Source organism: Myotis daubentonii, chromosome 16 (assembly GCF_963259705.1).
Source record: "Myotis daubentonii chromosome 16, mMyoDau2.1, whole genome shotgun sequence".
NCBI classification, from domain to species: Eukaryota; Metazoa; Chordata; class Mammalia; order Chiroptera; family Vespertilionidae; genus Myotis; species Myotis daubentonii.
Window position 1 is genome coordinate 13602171 of NC_081855.1, and position 22851 is coordinate 13625021.

At 38.6% G+C, this 22851-nt stretch overlaps 1 protein-coding gene across 9 annotated transcripts in view; it reads right to left on the reverse strand.

Annotated features, from left to right (window-relative positions):
- Positions 1–22851, reverse strand: part of MAP2K4 (mitogen-activated protein kinase kinase 4) — a 114214-nt gene that overhangs the window by 69028 nt on the left and 22335 nt on the right. For all 9 annotated transcript variants that reach the window (XM_059668595.1, XM_059668587.1, XM_059668593.1 and 6 more), the window contains one exon: positions 9029–9131. In XM_059668595.1, the coding sequence (XP_059524578.1) occupies positions 9029–9131 (103 nt within the window). The remainder of the gene's footprint in view (positions 1–9028; positions 9132–22851) is intronic.

Consider the following 22851-nt stretch of genomic DNA (forward strand, 5'->3'; position numbering starts at 1 on the left):
CATCAGTGGTCTGTGGACCACCAGCTGGCAACCACTGATTTAAAATACCAAAAGTAAATTCATTTTTAGCAGACAAGAAACTCAACATTTATCATTAATTTCTTTCAATAAACATTCCAGAATTAACGCTCGATCCCTCGCCTATAAACATCCAGGTTAAGGAGACGATACCATGAATCTCCAGGGGTAAGGGGCCACACAGACAGTCAGGTCATCCACACCCTCTGCTGAGAATCACTTCTCCATGAATCTCTCACTCGGGGAATGTGCCAAGCTGGCAGGTACACGGAGGCAGAATGTGGGGCTGAAGGAAATATTAAATAGCTCTGAACTTGAAGAAGTACCATACGAAAGCTTTAAAACATTATCTCACACAGCAGCATTACTCATTATACTCAAAAGGTAGACACACCCAAATGTCCACCACAGACAGTGATAAACAAAGGTCATATACACATACAATAAAATATTATTCAGGCTTATAAAGAAAATTCTGACATATATTACAACATACATGGAGTATAGAAACATCATGTTAAGTAAAATAAGTCAGACACAAAATATTGTGTAATTCCACTTATAAGAGATACCTAAAGTAATCATATTCAAAGAACAGAAAGAGAACAGGGGCTGGCAGGGGTAGGGAGGAGGAATGAGGAGTTAGTGCTTAATGGCTACAGAGTTTCAGTTTGAGAAATGACAGAGTTCTAAAGATAGATGGTAGTGACAGATGCACAACAATGTGAATATGTTTAATACCACTGAGCAGTACACTGAGAAATGGTTAGGTTTATATTATGTATGCTTTGCCACAACAAGAAAAAGTTTGGGCTGGCCAGTGTGGCTCAGTGGTTGAGCATTGACCCATGAACCAAGAATTCACAGGTCAATTCCAGGTCAAGGCATATGCCCAGGTTGTGGCCTTGATCCCCAGTATGGGATGTGCTGGAGGCAGCCGATCAATGATTCTCTCTCATCATCTCTCTCCCTCTCCCTTCCTCTCTCTGAGATCAATAAAAACATTTTATTTTTAAAAAAAGAAAGAAAAAGTATGCAGCAGTAAATCTAAACCAGCTTGGGAGGGACGGGGGGGTGAAAGGAAAAATCTCGTAGTATTTAAATTGGTGTTTTAAATTTTGGGGTAATAATTTATACCTATATTTTTTCATTTCTTTATTGATTTCAGAGAGGAAGGGAGAGGGAGCGAGAGACAGAAACATCAATGATGAGAGAAAATCATTGATCAGCCACCTCCTGTATACCCCCCACTGGGGATAGAGCCCGCAATACAGGCATGTGCTCCTGGCCAGAATCGAACCTGGGATCCTTCAGTCCATAGGCCAACACTCTGTCCACTGATCCAAACCATCTAGAGCTATACCTATAAATATTTCTTCCATTACTATCATTTTGTGAAAGTGCTCCACTATAGTAATTCCAAATTACTGAGATTGTGTCAACAATTTTCAGAGATGGAAAATAAAAAACAAAAAACAGCACCTTTTAAACTCATGTATACTAGTGGCTTTCTCACTTAGGAATTAACCAGAGATGTCCTAGGCACATCTCTGGGGAATGAGAACACACAAGACTATAGAGCCCTCTCCCTCCTTACAAACACTTAGCCTATGAAGCTTAAGTATGAGATTTTACATGAAGTAGTACACACCTGGGCCAATACCCCCCTCCCTTCCCTTCCTCTCTCCTCTCTCCTCTCTCTCCTCTCTCTCTCTCTCTCTCTCACACACACACACCCACACACACACACACACACACACACAACAAATCCCTCTCTTCTAACTCATCGTATAAAATAATGAAAGTCACGACCAGCCAGCGTGGCTCAGTAGTTGAATGTCGACCTATGAACCAGGAGGTCGCAGTTCAATTCCAGGTCAGGGCACATGCCCAGGTTGGGGGCTTGATCCCCAGTGGGGGGTGTGCAGGAGGCAGCCAATCAGCGGTTCTCTCTCATCATTGATGTTTTTGTCTCTCCCTTTCGCTTCCTCTCTGAAATCAATAAAAAATATATATATTTTTAAAATAAGAGTTAAGTGGCTGGGATAGAAGCCAGAACTCCAAAATTAACTACAATGATTAATCCACGATAATAAAAGACAAACATGCAAATTGACTGTACCTTCACTATGCCTTAAGCCACACCCACCAGCCAATCAGAGTGACTATATGCAAATTAACCCAAAGAAGATGGCAGCCGGTAGCCACGGAGCTGGAGCAAGCAGGAGGCTTGGTTGCACCAATGATGGAGGAAGCCAAGCTTCCCGCTAGCTGCGGTGGGCTCTGAGCTCCACTCAAAGCAACAAAGTTTCAATTAGAGAAGGTAAATAAACCACAGATACCTGCTTTCAGCCAGCAGTGGCCACGGAGCTGGAGCGAGCAGGAGGCTTCCCTCCTGCCCGCCCTCGCCGGCTCTGAGCTCCTCTCAAGGCTACAAAGTTTCAATTATAGAAGGTAAATAAACCCCATAATAAAAAAAAAGAAAAAAGAAAAAAAGGAGAGGCTGGAAGCTTCTGTTGCCGGGGGGGAGGGGGAAGGGGCTTGGCCAGCCTGAAAACAGCCCTCAGCCCCTCACCCAGACTGGCCAGGCATCCCAGTGGGGACCCCCCACCCTAAAGGGGGTGTGGCCAGCCTGCAAACACCCATCAGCCCCTCACCCAGGCTGGCCAGACACCCCAGCGGGACCCCCCACCCTGATTCAGGACACCCTTCAGGACAAACCAGCCGGCCCCCACCCATGCACCAGGCCTCTATCCTATATAATAAAAGGTAATATGCAAATTGACCCTAACAGCAGAACGACTGGGAATGACTGGTCACTGTGACACACACTGACCACCAGGGGGCAAACGCTCAATGCAGGAGCTGCCCCCTGGTGGTCAGTGCGCTCCCACAGAGGGAGCTCTGCTCAGCCACAAGCCAGTACAGCGGTGGTGGGGGGAGCCTCTCCCGCCTCCTCAGCAGTGCTAAAGATGTCCGACTGCAGCTTAGGCCTGCTCCCCGCTGGCAAGTGGACATCCCCTGAGGGCTGCCGGGCTGCCAGAGGGATGTCTGACTGCCAGCTTGGGCCCGATCCCCCCATCCTCCGAGGGGTCCCAGACTGCAAAAGGGCATAGGCCGGGCTGAGGGACCCCCCAAGTGCACAAATTTTTGTGCACCGGGCCTCTAATCCTATCCAATAAAGAGGGAATATGCTAATTGACTGCTCCACCCTCAAAGATGGCAGTGCCCACAGCCACAAGATGGCCAGCAGGGGAGAGCAGTTGTGGGCGATCAGGCCAGCAAGGGAAGGCAGTTAGGGGTGACCAGGCCAGCAGGGATGCGGCAGGGGAGGGCAGTTGGGGGCGATCAGGCCGGCAGGGGAGCAGTTAAGGGGTGATCAGGCTGATAGGCAGAAGCAGTTAGGGGCAATCAGGCAGGCAGGCAGGTAAGCAGTTGGGAGCCAGCAAACCTGGATTGTGAGAGGGATGTCCCAACTGCCAGTATAGGCCTGATCCCCATGGACAGTCGGACATTCCCTGAGGGGTTCCAGATTGGAGAGAGTGCATGCTGGGCTGAGGGACAATCTCCCCCCACGCCCCCCTCCCGCCCACCATGCACAAATTTCATGCACTGGGCCTCTAGTAAAGTATAAAAGATAAAGCTTCCACAGTTTAACCAGCAATAAGTGCCTACATAATTTATAATTAGTGTTCTAGTTTTAAGATGAAGCTCTCCTGAGTAGGCACATCACAGAATGAAGAATAGTAATGATTAACGGGGGGACTTTAAACGTTCCTAGATGTTCTGTGGCACAATTAAGCCATTTTCTGCTCAAATGAAATAAAGATAAATGAGCTAGTAGAGATTCTCTTGGTCTCAACAAACTTAGAACATATGGTTCCAAAATGTTTAGCTTAAGGCCCAAAATGTATTTGTATGCATCATTATTCATTTCAAATGTTAGCTTTTAAGCTAGTGTTTCTTCTTGTACCATTCCGATATGCTGTGAAGATAAAGGGACTGTTCGTTCAGAGTCACAATTGTATTTGGTGCATTCTAAATGATGCAGTACACTGAGAGCATTCACTCCCTACTCAGCATGATGAAAACACAGACCATAACAGAATACCTGCTACTGTTCATGTCAAGTTTATATACAGAACATGATTTTAGAACAAGCCTGACACATTTATAAAAATACCCCTGGGCTATTATAAAAACTTATAGTGCCTAGATAATCCAATCCTGATGGAAATTTAAAAGGTAGCCACACATTTTCCTTTAGTTTTTCCTTTCACTCTTTAGTTTTACAGCTTAATCTTTCACTTAAAGAGCCCAGGAGCATATGTTAACATTTGTTACATCTGAGTCAAACATGTCAAACTCGTTTATTTAAACAAGACATGCCACCTGCCAGCCACGAGTTTGACATGCTTGATCTAGGTAGTAGGTACAAGAGTCTATAATAAACTCATGCCTTACATGTTGGAAACATTTATAATAATTTTAACCAATGATAATTAAAAACAAAGATTTCCTATTCAGGTTCTCTCCTCACTCTCTAAGGACTTGCATAAAAAGAATTTTTTTTTTTAAAGAAAGTAATGGAAAAACTAAGGGATTTAAACAAATTTTCTGAATGCCTGAAAGCAGACAAAATGTTTAAACAAAGCAAAACTGATTAATTCCATGAAAAGGGACTCAATGCTTTCAGACTTATCAGCCAGCTGCAGGCAGGACCTTGCTCAGATCCTGCTTCAAACTACTCAAAAATAAAGCTGAAAAAATATACTTATTTGTATCAAAACTAATACATCAAATATACGTATTTGATGACATTCAAGATTTATTTATTTTACCAGATATAACAATGGTATTGTTATTATGTTTTTTTAAAGGTGTCCTTGTCTTGTAGAAATACATCCTGAAATGTAGATGAAAGGTATGTCTGAAATTTAATTAAAACTAAGGGGCTGGATGGGTGGGGAGAGGGAAATTGAAGAATAGATAAAAACAATATTGGCTACATTAGCTGCGGACACTGCTAACGCTGACTGATAAATACAGACAGATTCGCCTACCACTCTCTAGTTTTGTATGTATGACTTGCAACTTTTCATAATAAAAGGTTTTTTTTAAAAAAAAATAGTAATAAAGAAAACTACTGCCCATAACACAAGGTAGAAGGGAGCATACGGCAGAGATGAGAGATAAGCAATGGTCCCAGCAGAGCCTCAGAGGGCATCCACAGTAGGAGGGTATGGAGGCCTAGAAACAGATGAGTTCATTAAAAGTCTTTCTAGAAGAAAGGTCTAGTCAGTTCCTCCTTTCCTCTCTAACCGCCCCTCAAAATAATAACAATAAAAAAAAGCATGTCTCTAAAGAAAATAAACATACTATATGGAAAGAACTAGGCCTCCTAGGGTAACTGTTGGTCCTACTTATTACTCTGGCATCTAGAATACTCACGGTCTGACAGCCAGCTCTCAAACCATTTGCAGAAAACTAAATAAAGTCAAGCTCACCAGTTGACCTTCAATAACCAGAACTTCCAATCAGCCTTCTAATTTCCTCATACTCAACCATCTATGGACAATAGAGAATTTTAAGGCAGTAGTGGCAAAACTAACACAAAGGAGAAAGACAAAGATAAAAGAAAAACTGACCCTTTAGGAAATAAATTCCCTAGATGATAGAAAAGACTTTAACATTCCAGATTTGACACCCATAAACCATGAATAAGATACTAAGAAAAAGCCACAATCACTCATAGAAATTAAAATAAAATTGTCTATATTAGAGTCACAATATAAAGGAAATCTCCTAGGTTATACAGTAAAAAATAGAGATGGGAAATATGAAAGAAAAGTCAGAGAACCAGGGAATTCAAGAGGTCCGACATCCAAAAAACACACATTTCAGGAAGAAAGAATAGGAAAAACATGAAGGAATCTATTAAAAAAAGAAATTTTTTCAGAAACAGATACATGAATCTTAAAACTGAAACAGTTCTTCCAGTACACAGAGTAAGATGATCCAAAGCTAAGCATATCCTCATATAATTATTGAATACCAAAAATAAAGAAAAAATGCTAAAAGTTTCCAATGATAGAAATTGGTAATATATAAATAACAGCTCTGCTACAATTACATAGATCTATACGTGACACGTATCCAAAACTTAACTTGTACTTATACTCACCAGAAAGCCATTCTCCCTTCTATCTATTCTCTATTTGTCTTTCAAAATCCCATTCAAATCATGTTCCCTTTGTTAAACTTTTCATCAAGTTGTTTATCTACTGTGATCTTAACCTTGCTGCACCACTCATTCATTTGAAATTCAATCTGTATTTCTACTTACTTCTGAATTGCTGTAGCCAGCTATCATTTCTTGGAATTTATTTAAACTATTGGTTCACAGGAAGTAAGAACAGTCTTAATTTCTTTTTAAAATCTTTTACAGAATCCTGCAGCCAGGAGACCTGAAACTTCTTCTCAGGACATAATCTTAACTTCATCAATGGCTTATAGTTCATCTTATCTTTCCGTAAATTCATTAAAAAGTATTACCTATATAATAAAAGCCCACGCGACTATTACAACAGAGCAACTGGTTGCTATGATGCGCACTGACCACCAGCGGGCAGACAATGTAGGAGCTGCCCCTGGTGGTCAGTGCGTTCCCACATGGGGAGCGCCGCTCAGCCAGAAGCCGGGCTCACAGCTCGTGAGCGCATTAGTGGTGGTGGGAGCCTTTCCTGTCTCTGCGGCAGTGCTAGGAGCAGCGAGCCAAGCGGTAAGGAGCAGTGAGTAGGCAGGCGGTAAGGAGCGAAGGGTCCCAAACTACGAGAGGGCGGAGGCCAGGCTGAGGGACAACCCTCCCACGCCAGTGCACAAATTTTGTGCACCAGGCCTCTAGTATATATATATGTAGGTAAAGTTGAAGGAACTTTTAGGAGGAAACACATATAAATAGCACAGAGGTAATCTTTTTTGAAACCCCCACAAACTTCAAGTTATATTTCCTAATTGCAACTACTTACCCTAAACAGGGACCAACAGTAGTTTCAGTGCTGACAGCACACAATTCAGAGGAAGAACAAAGAAGGATTCCTCTATGGAAGGGGTGGGAGGACAGAGGAGATATGCTGCCCTGAGTAGTGAAACAATTGTCTTGGACCAATATCTAAGAGGCAGTAGCTATTCCGACCCAGATAATAAGCCAGTGCAGTAAGAAAATTCAAACAAAGTCTGGGTCTAAAATTTTATACACCAAAATCAAATTCTAGAGATTCTATCAAACAGTAAAAATGCCTATAACCTTGCCCTCTCAAACTTTTAATATCTGCTGGGAAGCAACAAAGGATAAGAAACCTACTGGTTACAGGATTATGATGAAGTAGATTTAACAACAACAACAGAAAACACCTGATGGACTCAAATTTTGCAAGAAAGCTTTTTTTTTTACCCTCTTTATTGTTTTCTGTTAATTTAAAAAAAAAGAGAAGATTTTTGTCTATGAATCCCTATACATGAAGAAACTCTTGAAGGAAGAAAGTTCCAATATATGTGAATGTTTTCCAGTTCTAATACAAATCAGGTTGTCTTTGTCCAAAGTGGTTTAAAAAAAAAAGTACGAAGAATATCTCTTAAGTTTGGCAATTACTGCATAGCCTTTCTTTCTTAGACTTCAAACATATGGTTCATCTAGCAACCAAGGTTAATAGACTATATTCAAGAACCAGCTTTCACTAAAATTTCTAGGAAAGGAGGAAGGAGATTCTTCTTGAGTGTTTCCTTGCGCTGAGCTCTGACTAATCAAGCAGTACTAAGAGTTTCCTTCCTCAATGCTATAGACCCCACTTGTCAGGCTGAGCTCTGACAAGAAATTCCATTATGAACATCAGTCTAATTAAATTGACAGACACTATTCCCAGTCAAATAAACTGTTACTCCAGTTTTCATTTAAAATATTTTTCACTCCCTTTAAACTTATAGGTGAAAGCATAAGAGCAGATATACAGGCACACATTATTCCCTTCTAGACTGCTGTTTTAAAAATAAAATATTTCCAGCATTTCTACTGCAATATACTCTTCCTTCTACCAATTTGTTAGTATTTGTAAATACAATGCATACCTAACATAAAAAGACAAGAAAATAGCAATAAATGTGCCTCTTTAGGAAGAATAAATATACTTGTAATCTAATAAGGTATGAATACAAATTATTGAGAAATTATTAAAAACTATAAAATAATTTATTCTGACAGGTTTTTTAACCATATCTTTCACCACTTGCTTTAGAGTTCTCAATACCAGAACTGGATGAAAATTATTTTTATGGACATAAATATAAATGTAAAGCCACTTCTTTTGTTAGATAAAGACATTATCTATTAATACATCACTTCAACTCAATCAAAGGTTTCTGTGAAGTATTATTCTGAAGGTATTATTTTAAATTAACAGAGGTTTCTAATAATTTCAGTGACAGGTTACAACATCCTATCTATTTTTAAATAAAAAATATTTAAGGAACAAATTTTAAAAATAATCACTGACACCTGTACACACCGTTTCGATTTACTGTGACATAGAAATCTCACAGAAAGTCAGTTTATTAGGAGTAGGAATCTATTTTGTCACCTAGTCAGTGGGGATGACTAATGCAGATATACAGGGAAAAATTACGTTTTCTAAAAATCACTTACAATTTAAATGGAAATCCAGAAAGAAAGGTATAAACAATATTCTCAGTTCAGTAAGAAAGAAATTAAAAAGATATAAATATATCAAAATCTTTATTTTTTCTTCTCAAGTAAACTTTAAAAAGAAAAATTGTGTTTACCTACTTCAAACTACAGCACCAATAACTTTCTATTGAAGTTCAAATAGTAATATTTCTAATGGCCCATAAAAATAATGGAAATACCAATCCCTCAACTTGAAATAATCCATAAAATGCAGTAACTTTTAAAAGCTTTGCTTGAGTTGAGTCTTTTATTTATTACAGAAATACTCACATGTGTGGGTTTTGAACTCCTGTAGGATTGGGATTCAGAGTAAACCTTGCTGTAGATTTGAAAGGTGGATTTGCAAAATTCAACTTCAGTGCTTTGCGTTTACCTAAGAAATAACAAATAAAAAGTAAAAGTTTCAAGTACTATAAAACAGGTACTATCCTGAGGGCAAAAGAAATTAATTATCAAGAGGCAGAAAAATTTGCTTTAACATATAGTTATATGTAATATATATACATTCATATATATACATAATATATATATACATAATATATATGTATATATATTACATAATATAATTATGTAATAAAATAGACATAATATAAGAGCATAATGTTCTAAAATGCAACCAAGAATTTTCAGAATTAAGGAAAAGTAAATCAAAATGATCTAAAGTTGTTACTATCCATAAATCACTCAATATGCTCCAGTAAAATGGAAAACAATGCTCAGTGCATCCTTTATATTGTTCAGAGATGCTAACACTTTTGCAAATGAAAATACCAACATGAAAATCATTTACCTCAGCAGTGACACTGAAAAATGCTAAACCTTTCCAGTGTTATACTTTAATGCTTTAGTTTAATAAAAATCATTTTCCCTCAAATATGCTATAAACAACTTAGAATAGAATCTGAAGCATTCGCAAGCACAATGGGCTAAAAGATATCATGGTAGGGTCAACTTCAAATTAATAATAAAGGTATGCCAAATAACAATTTATTTGGAGCAATTTCTTTGGGAAGGAGGAAGGTATCAATGTTTTACATCAAACTAACAAAACATGTCCATTATAAAAAGCCAGAAATATCAGAAATGATAAAACAAAAAATATATAAAATATAATATATACATCTATAAAATACAGATTTGAAATATTTATATACACTTAAAAGTCCAATTACCCCAAACTAATCATTGTCTGTTTCCGACTATTTCCTATACATAGACATGGTTTTTTCTCTACAATTAAAATCAGACCGTAATACCGTTTTATAGCCTCCTTCACCCACTGACCATGTTTCTTTCTATTTCAATAAATCTTATAAACCATTTCTTTAGGATTCAGTATATGGAAACTGTAACTAAGTTGGGATTTTAAGCATTTTTAAGCCCATCTTGGTTTCATTACATTTTAAGGATACTTGTTCGAGCATTCACTCTTCACACTTTATTATACATATTATACATATGTCTCCCTACCCAAACATCTCTGAAATCCAAACACTTTCCCACCTCTCTGGATTCAAAAGATGAATTAGAGAACTCAACCTGTGCAGCCCGGTACTTGGATGGGATTTGGAAGTTTGAGTGTGCACACTAGCTGGACAAGACCGCAGAATGCACAGAACTCCTGGCAGGGTTCCGATCAGCTCTCAGGGCTGGGCCTTCTACAGGACGTGAATTCCAAAGACCAGACACATCATTTTCAGAGATAAGCACAGTACGACATGAATTTTCCACATAATTTGCCTTTCAGTTACCAAATATCTACCAAATAGCTGGTTTGGCTCAGTGGATAGAGTGTCAGCCTGTGGACTGAAGGGTCCTGAGTTCGATTCTGGTCAAGGGTACATGCCCGGGTTGTGGGCTCAGGCCCCAGTGGGGGGTGTGCAGGCGGCAGCTGATCAATGATTCTCTCTCATCATTGAGTTTCTATCTCTCTCTCTCCCTCTCCCTTCCTCTGTGAAATCAATAAAAATATATTTTTTTAAAAATGAAAATAAAAACTTGGGAAAATAAATACAAAATCAGAAACTCTAAATATACAAAAAACATCACACAAATCAATAAAAATTTAAAAACTGGCAAGGGTATAAACAGTAAAGAAAAATTATAAAAGAATTATTAAAGGCACTCACTAATACCAAAAACAGTTAAAAATTTTATTCATGTGAAATTGGCAAAGTTTAGAGGTTTTATTTTATACATATGCATATATATTTTTAATGATAACATATGATCAAAGTGACTAGGTCAAATAATCACTAGTATAATACACTGCTGGTGGAAAAGTAAATTGATATCTTTTCTGGTGAGAGGTTCAGCAATATACAAGAAAGATTTTTAAATAAATGTGCTCTTCTACTTCTTAGAAATCTGTCTTTAGGAAATATTTAAAGGCAGATTATTCTCAGGCCCTGAAACTTGGCAGAATTTGCCCTGCTGGATTTTGAAATTGCTTGGGACTGCTGCCTCCTCTCTTCCTTCAATTGTCTCCTGTTCTCCCTTCAATTTCATCCAATGCCTGACCCACCACTGTATCTTGGAAGCAGATAACTGGCCTTCTTGTTTATATATAAAAATGGGTCGCATTCAGTCTCACCCATACCTCATGTAGAGGATTTTGGTGGTCAGATTTCAGACGCGGGAGCTGATAACGTCCAGGTGAGATCTGGATTGGACCTGTAGGGTGAATGTACTTTGCACTTGGGGCAGATGTGAATATTTGGGAGCCAGAAGGCAGACTGTAGCAAACTGAATGGTGGACCCCAAAGATAACAGGTCCTAATCTTTGGAATCTATGAATGTTACTTTATATAGTAAAGTTCCTGAAGATAAAATTAATATAAGGGCTTTTGCAATCATAAATTTGAATAAGCTCAAAGTCCACAAACAGCCCAAATCAAAGCTGAACACCACATATCATGTGAAGTACATCTGAAACCACCCAGAACATGGTCCATCACCTCTATATGGTGAAAACTGATAAAAGACTAAGATCAAATGTAGGACAATGACACAACAAAGAATCATTGTGAAAACTACCCAAAGAAAAAAATCAAAATTGGTCCTTCCTTCAAAAGCCTAATTTTAGAGGACAGTAGCTCACCTCTGCAGGCAAACAAAATATATTACTACAATTAAAACTTACTCAAACTGTATTATCGAAAATAAATATTTATATATAATGCACAACACAGGTTCTTTTTCAACATTGCAATCACATTTAAACAAAAATTAATTGGGGTCTTCAAAGGACATTTATTGCAAAAATGAATAAGCACATGTGTAATGGAATATGACCTAACTTGCATAAATTAGATGTAAACACACTCTATACTTCAGAAACACCTGCAGCTATCTTGAAAATTACCCAGTATATATCCTGATCTTTCACTAGCAAAATACATTAAATAATTCTATAAACTTCAAAGCTCCTTTAAGCAGAGGTGACTCAGAGCCTAAAGCTGGTGCCAGGGGGTTTAGGATAAGATCAAGTTACATAACCTGTTCTCCATAGTGCCCCCAACTCTCCAAATGATCAGTTAAGATGAACTCACAAGGCAGTGTTAAGGAGGAAAAGGAACAGCCCGGAAAGTCAATCAAAGGTGAGCTTCAGGGAAGGACAGTAAGAGGCAACTTTACAATACTCCAGAGAGGAATTTCCTGGCTATCTATAGATCTGTAGACATGAGCCTTTTATGTTTGTTTGTTTAAAACATCTCTCCTCTCATTAACTTTCTCTAAGAACCTCAAGTACTGGTCTTTCTCATCTTTACTTCTCTTTCTCAAAGGCCACAAAAACTAAACCCTAAAGGCAACTTGTCACCATGTATTCAGATATTTTTAATGGCAAAACTATAAATAAGGCCAAAGCCGGTTTGGCTCAGCAGATAGAGCGTCGGCCTGCTGACTGAGGGGTCCCGGGTTCGATTCCGGTCAAGGGCATGTGCCTGGGTTGCAGGCACTTCCCCAGTGGGGGATGTGCAGGAGGCAGCTGATTGATGTTTCTCTCTCATCGATGTTTCTAACTCTCTATCTCTCTCCCTTCCTCTCTGTAAAAAATCAATAAAATATATTTTTTAAAAAATAAAATAAATAAATAAATAAATAAATAAGACATTAGACTAAAATGAATTTTTTCCAAAAGCCTGCAACAACTTCCATAGGAAGAAAAGGGTACAGGGAAAGAAGTGATACTATAACTGGGCTGTGGAGATCGTTAGAAGCTAAGAGGAATTAAAATATTTGTACGGCAGGGTTTAAAGTACTTGATCAAGAAAGATTATAAACTTGTGATTATAATTACCCCTTTGGTGAGACTGTCACCAAATAATCAATTCCTAACCAGTCAGCAGAGATAAACAGATCCTCCCCTTTATCTACAAAAGGCTAGAAACCAGGTATGATCAAACATCTTAAATTATTTATGTGGCAGGAGAAAATATCTTCTCTCCTAAAAGAAAAGATTGTCTTTATATATTTAAAGCCTAAGTTCTGTGCCTTATGTAGAAAATGCTCTCAAATGTTTATTGATCTGAAAATAAATTTGACATGGACAGCCCCAGACAACTCAGTGTGGGTTAAATTAGCTAGAATAAGTTTCTGTTGTTTGCAACCGAGAACCCCGACTGATAAAAAAAAAAAAAGTATCTGTCCTCAACCCAAAATGTTTGCAAAGCATGGCTATATCCTTTAGGGCAGCACTGCCTAACTGTCTCATGCTCTGGCTTATAGAGAAAATGAGGACGTTTGTTCAACACACTGGGAAAATTAGAGTCATAGCTAGTCCAGAGGCTGGCCTAGTGGATCAGCAGCCTCAGGCCCCACTCAGCCATTCCAAGATCTGAGGGTACCAATCTCTGCACCACCCTTGAAATTCTGGTTTCAAAGCTCTCCCTTAAGAGAACACCCTGTACAATTTAAACAACCTTGCTCACATCATCATCTAAGACTATTTCTTCTTCAACAGTTCTCATGAGAGAAGCATTCCCAAGCATGGGATCTTTAAGAATATTCAGAACTATGATTGAAGAACAAGAATTTGTCCAAGCATATCCATATTCACTCAAGCCTTTTGCTGTAATTCTGACTACAGAGCATCTCACAGGGTCACACAATATTAAAGTTAGAAGGAAGGTATCTTTCAGCTGTATTTGGCCTTAAGCAAGATAAAGAGCCCTGAATATTATCCCTCCATTTATCTTCTTTAACATCACTTTCATAATATTCTAAGCTGAGCCAACAGTTGAGTTCAGCCTTGGTCAAAGATATCACGAAGGGCAGTAGAGAGTCTACCACTCAAAAATGGAAGATGACCACTCTCTGCAATCTAGATTACCAAAAGCATCTCTCCCACACCTTCCAGAGATAAGAAAAAGGTGTCATTTCCCTGTTATTTATTAAGCAGCAGCATTATGTATAGTTTCCAAAACCACCAAAACCAGTCCATCCTCAGAGAGATACTATGTTTACACTGGGTCCACCTTGTAAACCTCTCTCATCCTCCTCAAGGCTGTTCCCATCATCAAATTGTGTACTATTTTCTGTTCTAAATGTTTAACTATTTTGATTTATCTTTAAGCTCTGCAAATCATCTGTAATAGGTAACTAGAACAAAATAGCAATTCAACAAATATAGGGTGTCCCATAAAAATATACACACACTGAATAATTATAAAGGCAGTGTTCATTAAAGTAAATTTCATTTTCAAAATTGAGTTGTCAGCTGTAAAAGTGTGTATACATTTTTGTGAACACCCAGTATTTATTGAATTAGAATTACTAGGTTGTTTTTTTAATAAACATTGCACTACCCTCTCATACAAGCTAGTGGGCTTTTCTTTTATTGTACCATTAGAGGCCCGGTACACAGATTTGTGCACCAGTGGGGTCCCTCGGCCTGGCCCGCAGGGACTGGGCCAAAACTGGCTCTCTGACATCCCCGAAGGGGTTCTGGATTGGGAGAGGGTGCAGGCCAGGCAAAGGAACCCCACCGGTGCACAAATCCATTCACCAGGCCTCTAGTATGCATATAAGATCTTTGGTTAATCTCTTCCCACCCTGCCCCCTCCCCACTTCACTCTGAGATTCATCAGTCTGTTCCATGTTTCCATGCCTGTGGTTACCGCTCCTGCGTTGAGCATCTGCCCCCTGGTGATCAGTGTGCGTCATAGGTACCAGTTGGCCAGCTGAATGGTCGGCCGGTCACTTAGGCTTTTATGCATATAGATAGGGAAGCAAGATTGTTACCATAATGATCAGAATGCTCCCACCCAACCTGTAAGAATGGAGACCATCTGTAAAATATTTTAGTCAATCTACATATTTTCAACACCGATGATCTCACCAAATTTGAAATAGTAAATAGCAAAGTTCTTATTGCTGACCAGAGGCCCAGTACACGGGATTCATGCACTATTGGGGGGGCGTCGCTCATCCTGGTCAGCCGAGCGGCTGTGGACCCGCCCTCTGAGTGCCTGCTCCCGCTGCGGGCTGATCTGTGGGAGTGCACTGACCACCAGGGGGCAGGCAGCTCCTGCATTGAGCGTCTGCCCCCTGGTGGTCAGTGTGCGTCATAGTGACTGGTCAACCAGTCATTATGGCTGTTCCGCCATTCAGTTGCTGGGCTTTTATTATATAGGATGGCAATAAAGATCACTGAAGGACCTGTACTGTGTAATAGCTGCCTCTAAAGGAATGTGTTTTTTGATATAATACTAAGGAATAACTGGGTGTTATGTGGTAGACTGTTATAAAACTAGTCACCAATGATTCAAAGCTCCCTGTGTCCATACTTCTTTGTAATATGACTTTACTGTTCCTTCCATTAAGAGGTAAAGTCTATATTCCTACCTCTTGTATCTGGGTTGGCCTTGGGATTTGCTTTGATCAGAAGACTACAGCAAGCAGAAGGAATGTTTAATGACTTCCAAAACTAAGCCTTTGAGGCCTGTGGCTTCCACTTTTACTTTCTTGGAAAGTGACAGAATCTAAACACAAAGCAGTTCGGTCTGGCTTCCTTGGTAATGAAAGACCACAGGGAGAAGAGGTCCAGAAATACCAGCCATCCCAGCTGAGCTTCGTCAGCCCCAACAGATCTACTAACTGAATGCAGACATGTGAGTGAGCTCAAGGGAGACCAGCAGAACTGCCACTCAGCTAACAAAATCTTAAAAATTAAATAGTTGCTCTTTTACACCACTACTCACAGGCCAAAGGAACTAGGTAGGAACAGTCAGTCCCTCTTGAGTGCCCCCACTGCCCCCACGGGAATTCCATGGAACCCAGAATAGCAGAAAATGAGAACTTGCAGTACAATGAACGAGTCACTCATATAATACCTTCAAGAATATTGGTGACTGACCTGCAAGTATTCAGAGCATCCCACCTAAGGTGTGTGTGTGTGGGGGGGGGGGGGGTAACACTGAATTCTCAAATTCTCATTTCTCCCTTGGCTTTCATTCTTAGTACCTTATTTTCAAAACAGAACAAGAATCCAGAATAACTTTATGTAAATAATTATTTGTAATCACTGGTTATGAAATGAGGAATACACAATTCTAACTACAACATTACTAGGTATATTCAAACAATATCAGAAATGAGGAAATAGAACAGTAGACAAGAACTTAATTTCATTTCCTCTTCTGCCTAAATTACTACAGTAATGAATGCCCTAATTTATTTCATAAATTCCAGAGAATAAGAGAGGAAGTAGGTTGGGCTTGGAATATAAGAAATGGAAAACTGTCAGTTCTATCTTACACTTGCAATCTCAGGCATTCCAAATATTAAATGAGCAACTATCAGCTAATATTATATTGCCCCGCTCCTCTTCCATCTTTGATACCTAACAGTGAGCAAAAATTCATAACTCTCCCTTGGAACTCTGAACTCCATCAATAAAATAAAACACTGTTATTGATCCATGCAGCTATGCATTTTGAAAACTGAATGTTCTGAGTTTAAGAAAGCAAGTAAATATGCCAACAGCTACCCTTTTAACACATTTTAACACTTTAGTATAAGATGGGTTTTGGAGAAGTGCAATATAATAATTTACATAGCCATACATGCAGAAATATCACAATTATACACAATCGTAGTATGCCAGGCAGTGGAAACAAAATGACCTATCCACAAAATTTTTGTTTGGCATCCTGCCAAAATTATAAAGGAATGTGGTAGGAGGAGGCTAAAGGATAGGAATAGGGGGAAATTTTATTTCTGCTAGATGCTAAATGATCACCACTGAAATACTGGTAAGGATAAAAACAGGGATATTTCTACAGTATAGTCATTTACACATCTGTAAACCCAAGATAAAAACAATTCCTTACTTGGCAGTACTGCTGTGGTGAGGATCACTATACCTTAAAAATACAATGGCTGGTAAAGAGTAGTTATGAGCCCTAACTGGTTTGGCTCAATGGATGGAGCATCGGCCTGCGGACTCAAGGGTCCCAGGTTCAATTCTGGTCAAGGGCATGTACCTTAGTTGCGAGCACATACTCAGTAGGGAGTATGCAGGAGGCAGCTGATCAATGTTTCTCTCTCATCGATGTTTCTAACTCTCTATCCCTCTCCCTTCCTCTCTGTAAAAAAATCAAAAAAATATGTATTTTTTTAGAAAGAGTAGTTATGAAAAAATAATAACTACTATGATATTAGTTATATGTATTTACACTAGATTAGTTATAAAAATTATGGAATACTACACACACACACAAAAAAAAACTGGAATACTACACACACAAAAAAATACAGGTAGATGCCTACTGACACCAGAAAATGTTAATAAACAGTAAGGGGTTTTTTAAATCAGACAATAAGAAATGTATCTAATAAACTATCATTTTAGTAAAAGCATATATGTTCACAGGGAACCCCATATTTGGTATGAGTCCCAGGTTGCAGCAACCCAAGGAATTTCCTAAGTGAAGGAATGTCTGCCCCTTTCAACCAAACCAGACTTTATGCTAATAAGAGATGAGGGTTAGGAGAGACCCTACAAAATTTCCGGATGGGGGCAGATCTGCAGAGAAATCAATTAAATGATTAGAGAGTTATAATTTTTAGCCCTGCCTCCTAAACTCCAGAGGGGAAAAGGGCTGGCAATGGAGTTCAATCACCAATGACCAATGATTTAATCAATCCTGAGTAGGTAATTAAGCTTCCATTGAAACTCCTAAGCAATGGGTTTGGGGAGCTTTCTGGTTGGTGAACACATCCAAGTGCTAGGAGAATGCTGCACCCAAAGCAGGCAAAGAAGCGCTGCACCACCTCTCCCTCCACACCTTGATCTATGTATCTCTTCCATTTGGTTGTTCCTGAGTTGTATCTTTTCTAATACAGAGTAAACATGAGTTCTGTGAGCTGGTCTAGAAAATAACTGAATGTGGGTGCAGGAGGCAAAGGAGGGGGTATCAAGGGAACCCTCTGATTTGTAGAGAACCAAGCAGAAGTGTGGGTAACCGGAGCACCACATTTGCTAGCAAAGCAAGTAACAGATGGATCTGAAGCAGGGGCAGTTTTGTGAGGCAAAACCCTTTAACTGGTGAGATGTTATGCTAACTCCAGGTAGATAGTGTCAGAACTGAAGTGAACTATTGGACACTCAGTTGGTGTCAGAAAACACCTGAGTGCTAACATCTGGAATACTGAGACGTAAAGAATATTAAGATTTTCTAAAACCAACAGAAGTCAGTTTCAAGAAATCTTTTTATTTCCATTAATATTTGTAATTGACATTTTATACTATCAAAATCTATAAGCAAGCCTAAAAACAAGTAAAAAATATTCCAATCCAATTAAAGATAAAGTGGAAAGGTATTATTCATAAATATATTTTTCTCTCTCATATATCAATAGTTGATTTATAAACAAATATAACACATTACCAAGAATTATCAAGTCAAAAATCCTTCAAACTCCTGATTTCATAAAGGTCTTTTTAAAGCAAAGCATGAACATACATGACCACATAATGCTGACTCAGGAAAATCAAAGAGGGTCTTATTTACTTTTTTTTCCTTTCTACTTGGCTCTATAATGGTTCACATTAACTTTGACCTCTCTCTACTCTCCAGGGAACATTTGACTCCCTCATCCTACTACCCAATTACTTTATCCCCAAAGCAAATACCATCACCATATAAAACTTTACCTATAATAACCCTGCTTTACAGCACACGTCCTTAGGAATTCAGAAAGACAAAAGGAATCAATTTTGTTCATACACAACAATTTGCATATGTTTTAATGCAATTATGATAAATTGGAAAGCCTTCCTGTAAACTTTTACCACTAAATGGCACCTTTAAATGACAATAAGGCTCAATTTTCCTGACCATTTGTGGCTGGAGACAACCTGCACTCAAACAGGAGAGCGAGTCACTGCTGTGAAGCAATAGGATATAAGCTTTGTTCCGGTAGCTTGTCCCACCTAAAGCAGAAGTAAAGCTTTCTTTCAAAGATGACTTCCCAATTCTAAAGCACATCAATAGGTTAGCAATAATTTAACAACTGCAGAGGAGGGGCACGCAGAAAATCACACCCTGTAATTTTTAGCTATCTATATTTATAAAAGCCTAAGTGACCTTTACGGCGGAATGACTGGAAAGACCAGAATGGCCAGTCGCTATGATGCACACTGACCACCAGGGGACAGATGCTCAACGCACAGGATCAGGCTCCCTCCTGCCTGGATCGGGCCTGCGGGGATAGGGCCAAAACTGGCTATCCAACATCCCCCGAGGGGTCTGGACTGTAAGAGGGCGCAGGCCAGGCCGAGGGACCCTAGTATCTATATAATAAGCCCTTTCTTTTTCAGGCACACAGTCAGCATTTGAGCATATGCATTCTTCACATGCAGAACCTGACATTCACTGGATGCCTCTGTCCACTGGAAATTAGATACAGCAGCCCAGTGACTCAGTACTTTACATAACAGCACCTGGAGTATAACAGCAACTCGAACATTCTGGAATTAATAATCCAAGCTTAAGTTTTTGACTTAACAACTTTAGAACAAATAGTTTTCACACAGATATCTCAATTGGGGGTTTTATCTGTTTTTCTTGGTATATCTAATTTGTTGCTTCATTTTTTTCTCAATCAGAATATGCACAAATAGAAGTTATGTAGGTTCTTTGAAAAAGTTAGCCAGTAGCTTTGACTGAAAAAATGCTACTTAGTGATAGAACCTCATGACACATGTGTTAGTCAGCCATCTTCTGGCTTTTAAAAAGATAATTTGCCATTTTTAACTGTCTCAAATTGCACGGCATGTGACAATCTTTGGTATACTCAACTTTTTCCATTTCGCTGCTACATTATACTATATATCTTTTTAAGAAATTTTATGATTTACAATTTAAATTCAGATCCACTGTCATTACCAAAGCAAATAACAGAGGTGGAAAACGAATAAGCATCTTCTACACAAAGCTCATATTGTATATATACAAGCAATAACTACAGCACTATTATACTCCTCTCACCAGCATCTGAATAGCTTCTTTGGATTCCAATGAATACCACCTCCCAATTTAAAAATCATTAAGATGTGAATAACACTTTCTTTTCTTAGTGAACACAAGTACTATTTGTTGCCCATAAATATATTCTATAATTTGAAGTTTTTTAAAAGTTAGACTAAAGTTATATTAATCAAGAGTAAATTGCACTCAAGGAGGGTCTGTTGTATTCTATCTACTTCCTGAATGTATAAGTACATGAGACTGAAATTTCTCTAATTTGTTATTTACAAATTGTGCAAGAGCAAGTCCGTTTTAGAATACTATGAAGGAGAGACTTCAATAACTTAGTTACAAGATGGGTGACTAAACAGAATAGTGAACAAGGAGAACTGGTTAAGAAATTGTTACTACGGAAGGGTGAATAATTACACTGTTGGACAAGAATATACCAGTCACTGAAAAGAATGAGAACTCTTTCTTCTACTATAACCAAAGTGCCTGCTCTTTGGTGACTAATTCTGGATCCCAAGTACTGGGGAAGGTAAAGACTGGAAGGACCTGAGCATTCTGAGCACTGAATATAAATTAGTAAACAAAGCTTATACCAGTTTAAGATTGATCTTAATTTAATAGATCTAGTCTAACATACCCACTGGTTCTACAACTTCATCAAAAATATCAAGAATTATTATTTGACATGTTTTTTCATTATCTTCAGAGATTAGAAGATTTTTAAAAGTTAAAAAGAACCCTGATTAATGAACATGTCAACTCGTATTCCAGGGTATGAAGGATAAATGTCCAATTTTAATTCTCTCTGTTAACATAAAAACATTCAAACCTGTAAAAAGAATTTTTGAGTTTATTTGAGCCAAACTGTCGACAATTGCCAGGAAGTAGAATCTCAATGGATTGGGATAATGCTCTGAAGAATGGTGGTTTTTCACCTATTTTTATAAATTGCATCAAAGGAGGAGACTAAGTGGGTTACATGAAATCCATTGGTGATAGATTAGGGAGGCGGGAGAAAGCAAAGGGGGGGAGGGAACCTCTGGGATTGGATAAAAGATAAAATGACAGACACATACTTCTTTTACTTAGGTGGGTACAGAATAGTTAACAGTCAACAATTAACATGGTAACAATAACAATGAAGGAATATATGGTTGTGTCCTGGTGCCCAGGGCATTTGGTTGTGCCCTGAGGGGTCCAGCAAAAAGGGAAGTTTCAAGTTACCCTGACATTTCAAGAATATGTTATCATAGATGCAAAAAAAAAAATAGTCTCAAGGTAAAGATTGGCCTTGTCAGGAAAGATACTGGCCTAGGGCTTGACTATCCATCATAACTGCTTTTAGTTAAAGTTTAATTTCAGCATCCTTTGTGGTTACTTTAGGACTTTGAGTTTGCAAGAACACATGCAGGCCTTCCCTGAGCTTGTCAGGTTAGCACATGGTCCCTTTTGTCCACATCTCAAAGAACAGAAAATCATGATAAATGTTTTTATATATGTGTGCATATATACACATAATTTCACATTTAAGTCACAAATGGTCAATGCTTACCTCTAAAATTTGCATTCGATGGTATGCCCCAAACACAAACTTTTTTTTTTGAGCTGACTACAGCTACTATTTGCAGAGTCCACAAATGTTTGGAAACACAAATTAACCATTTTTAATTTAGACAAAAATCCCTGATGGTGGCCAAACGACCAGGTTGAAGGTGATGGGGAAAGTTAGCCTATATGAATCACACTGACAGCTCTTAAACCCACTGACGAATCTTAACATGACCAACAACCAGAAATCATTTGCTTCTTGATATGATGCAACAAAAAACACACAGCTCTATCTATTTTAACTTCTATGTGATCAAGTCTCAATCTAGCTACCAATTAACAGGGAATACAGGACAAAGAGGAACATGTGAAACACTCATTTCTAAAAGGATATAATCAGCCAAATTTAAATGTGCAAAATGCTACAAAACACATGACCCAATTTTTTCAATGGATAAATGGCAAGAAAAAAGAAAAGAGGAAATTGCTCTAGATCTAAAGAAACTTAAGAGATAATCAACCAAGTGCAGTATGTGTGGACCTTGTTGAGATCTCGACTTGAACAAATCAACTATAAACACAGCGTTTGCCGTAACCGGTTTGGCTCAGTGGATAGAGCGTCGGCCTGCGGACTGAAAGGTCCCAGGTTCGATTCCGGTCAAGGGCATGTACCTTGGTTGCAGGCACATCCCCAGTAGGAGGTGTGCAGGAGGCAGCTGATCGATGTTTCTCTCTCATCGATGTTTCTAGCTCTCTATCTCTCTCCCTTCCTCTCTGTAAAAAATCAATAAAATATATTTAAAAAATAAAAATAAAAAAATAAACACAGCATTTGTAAGGCACTGAAGGAAATCTGAACATGAGTGGCTATCTGAAATATTTGGGGGTTTTTTAATGATGTAATAATGGTATTTAGGTTTTGTATTTAAGAGTTTTTATCACTTAGAAGTTTTTTGACTGACAGATATGTGGATGAAATAATGATAAAAAGAATCAGCTTTAAGATATTTCCAGAGAGCCCAGCTGGCATGGCTCAGTGGTTGAGTATCAACCTATGAA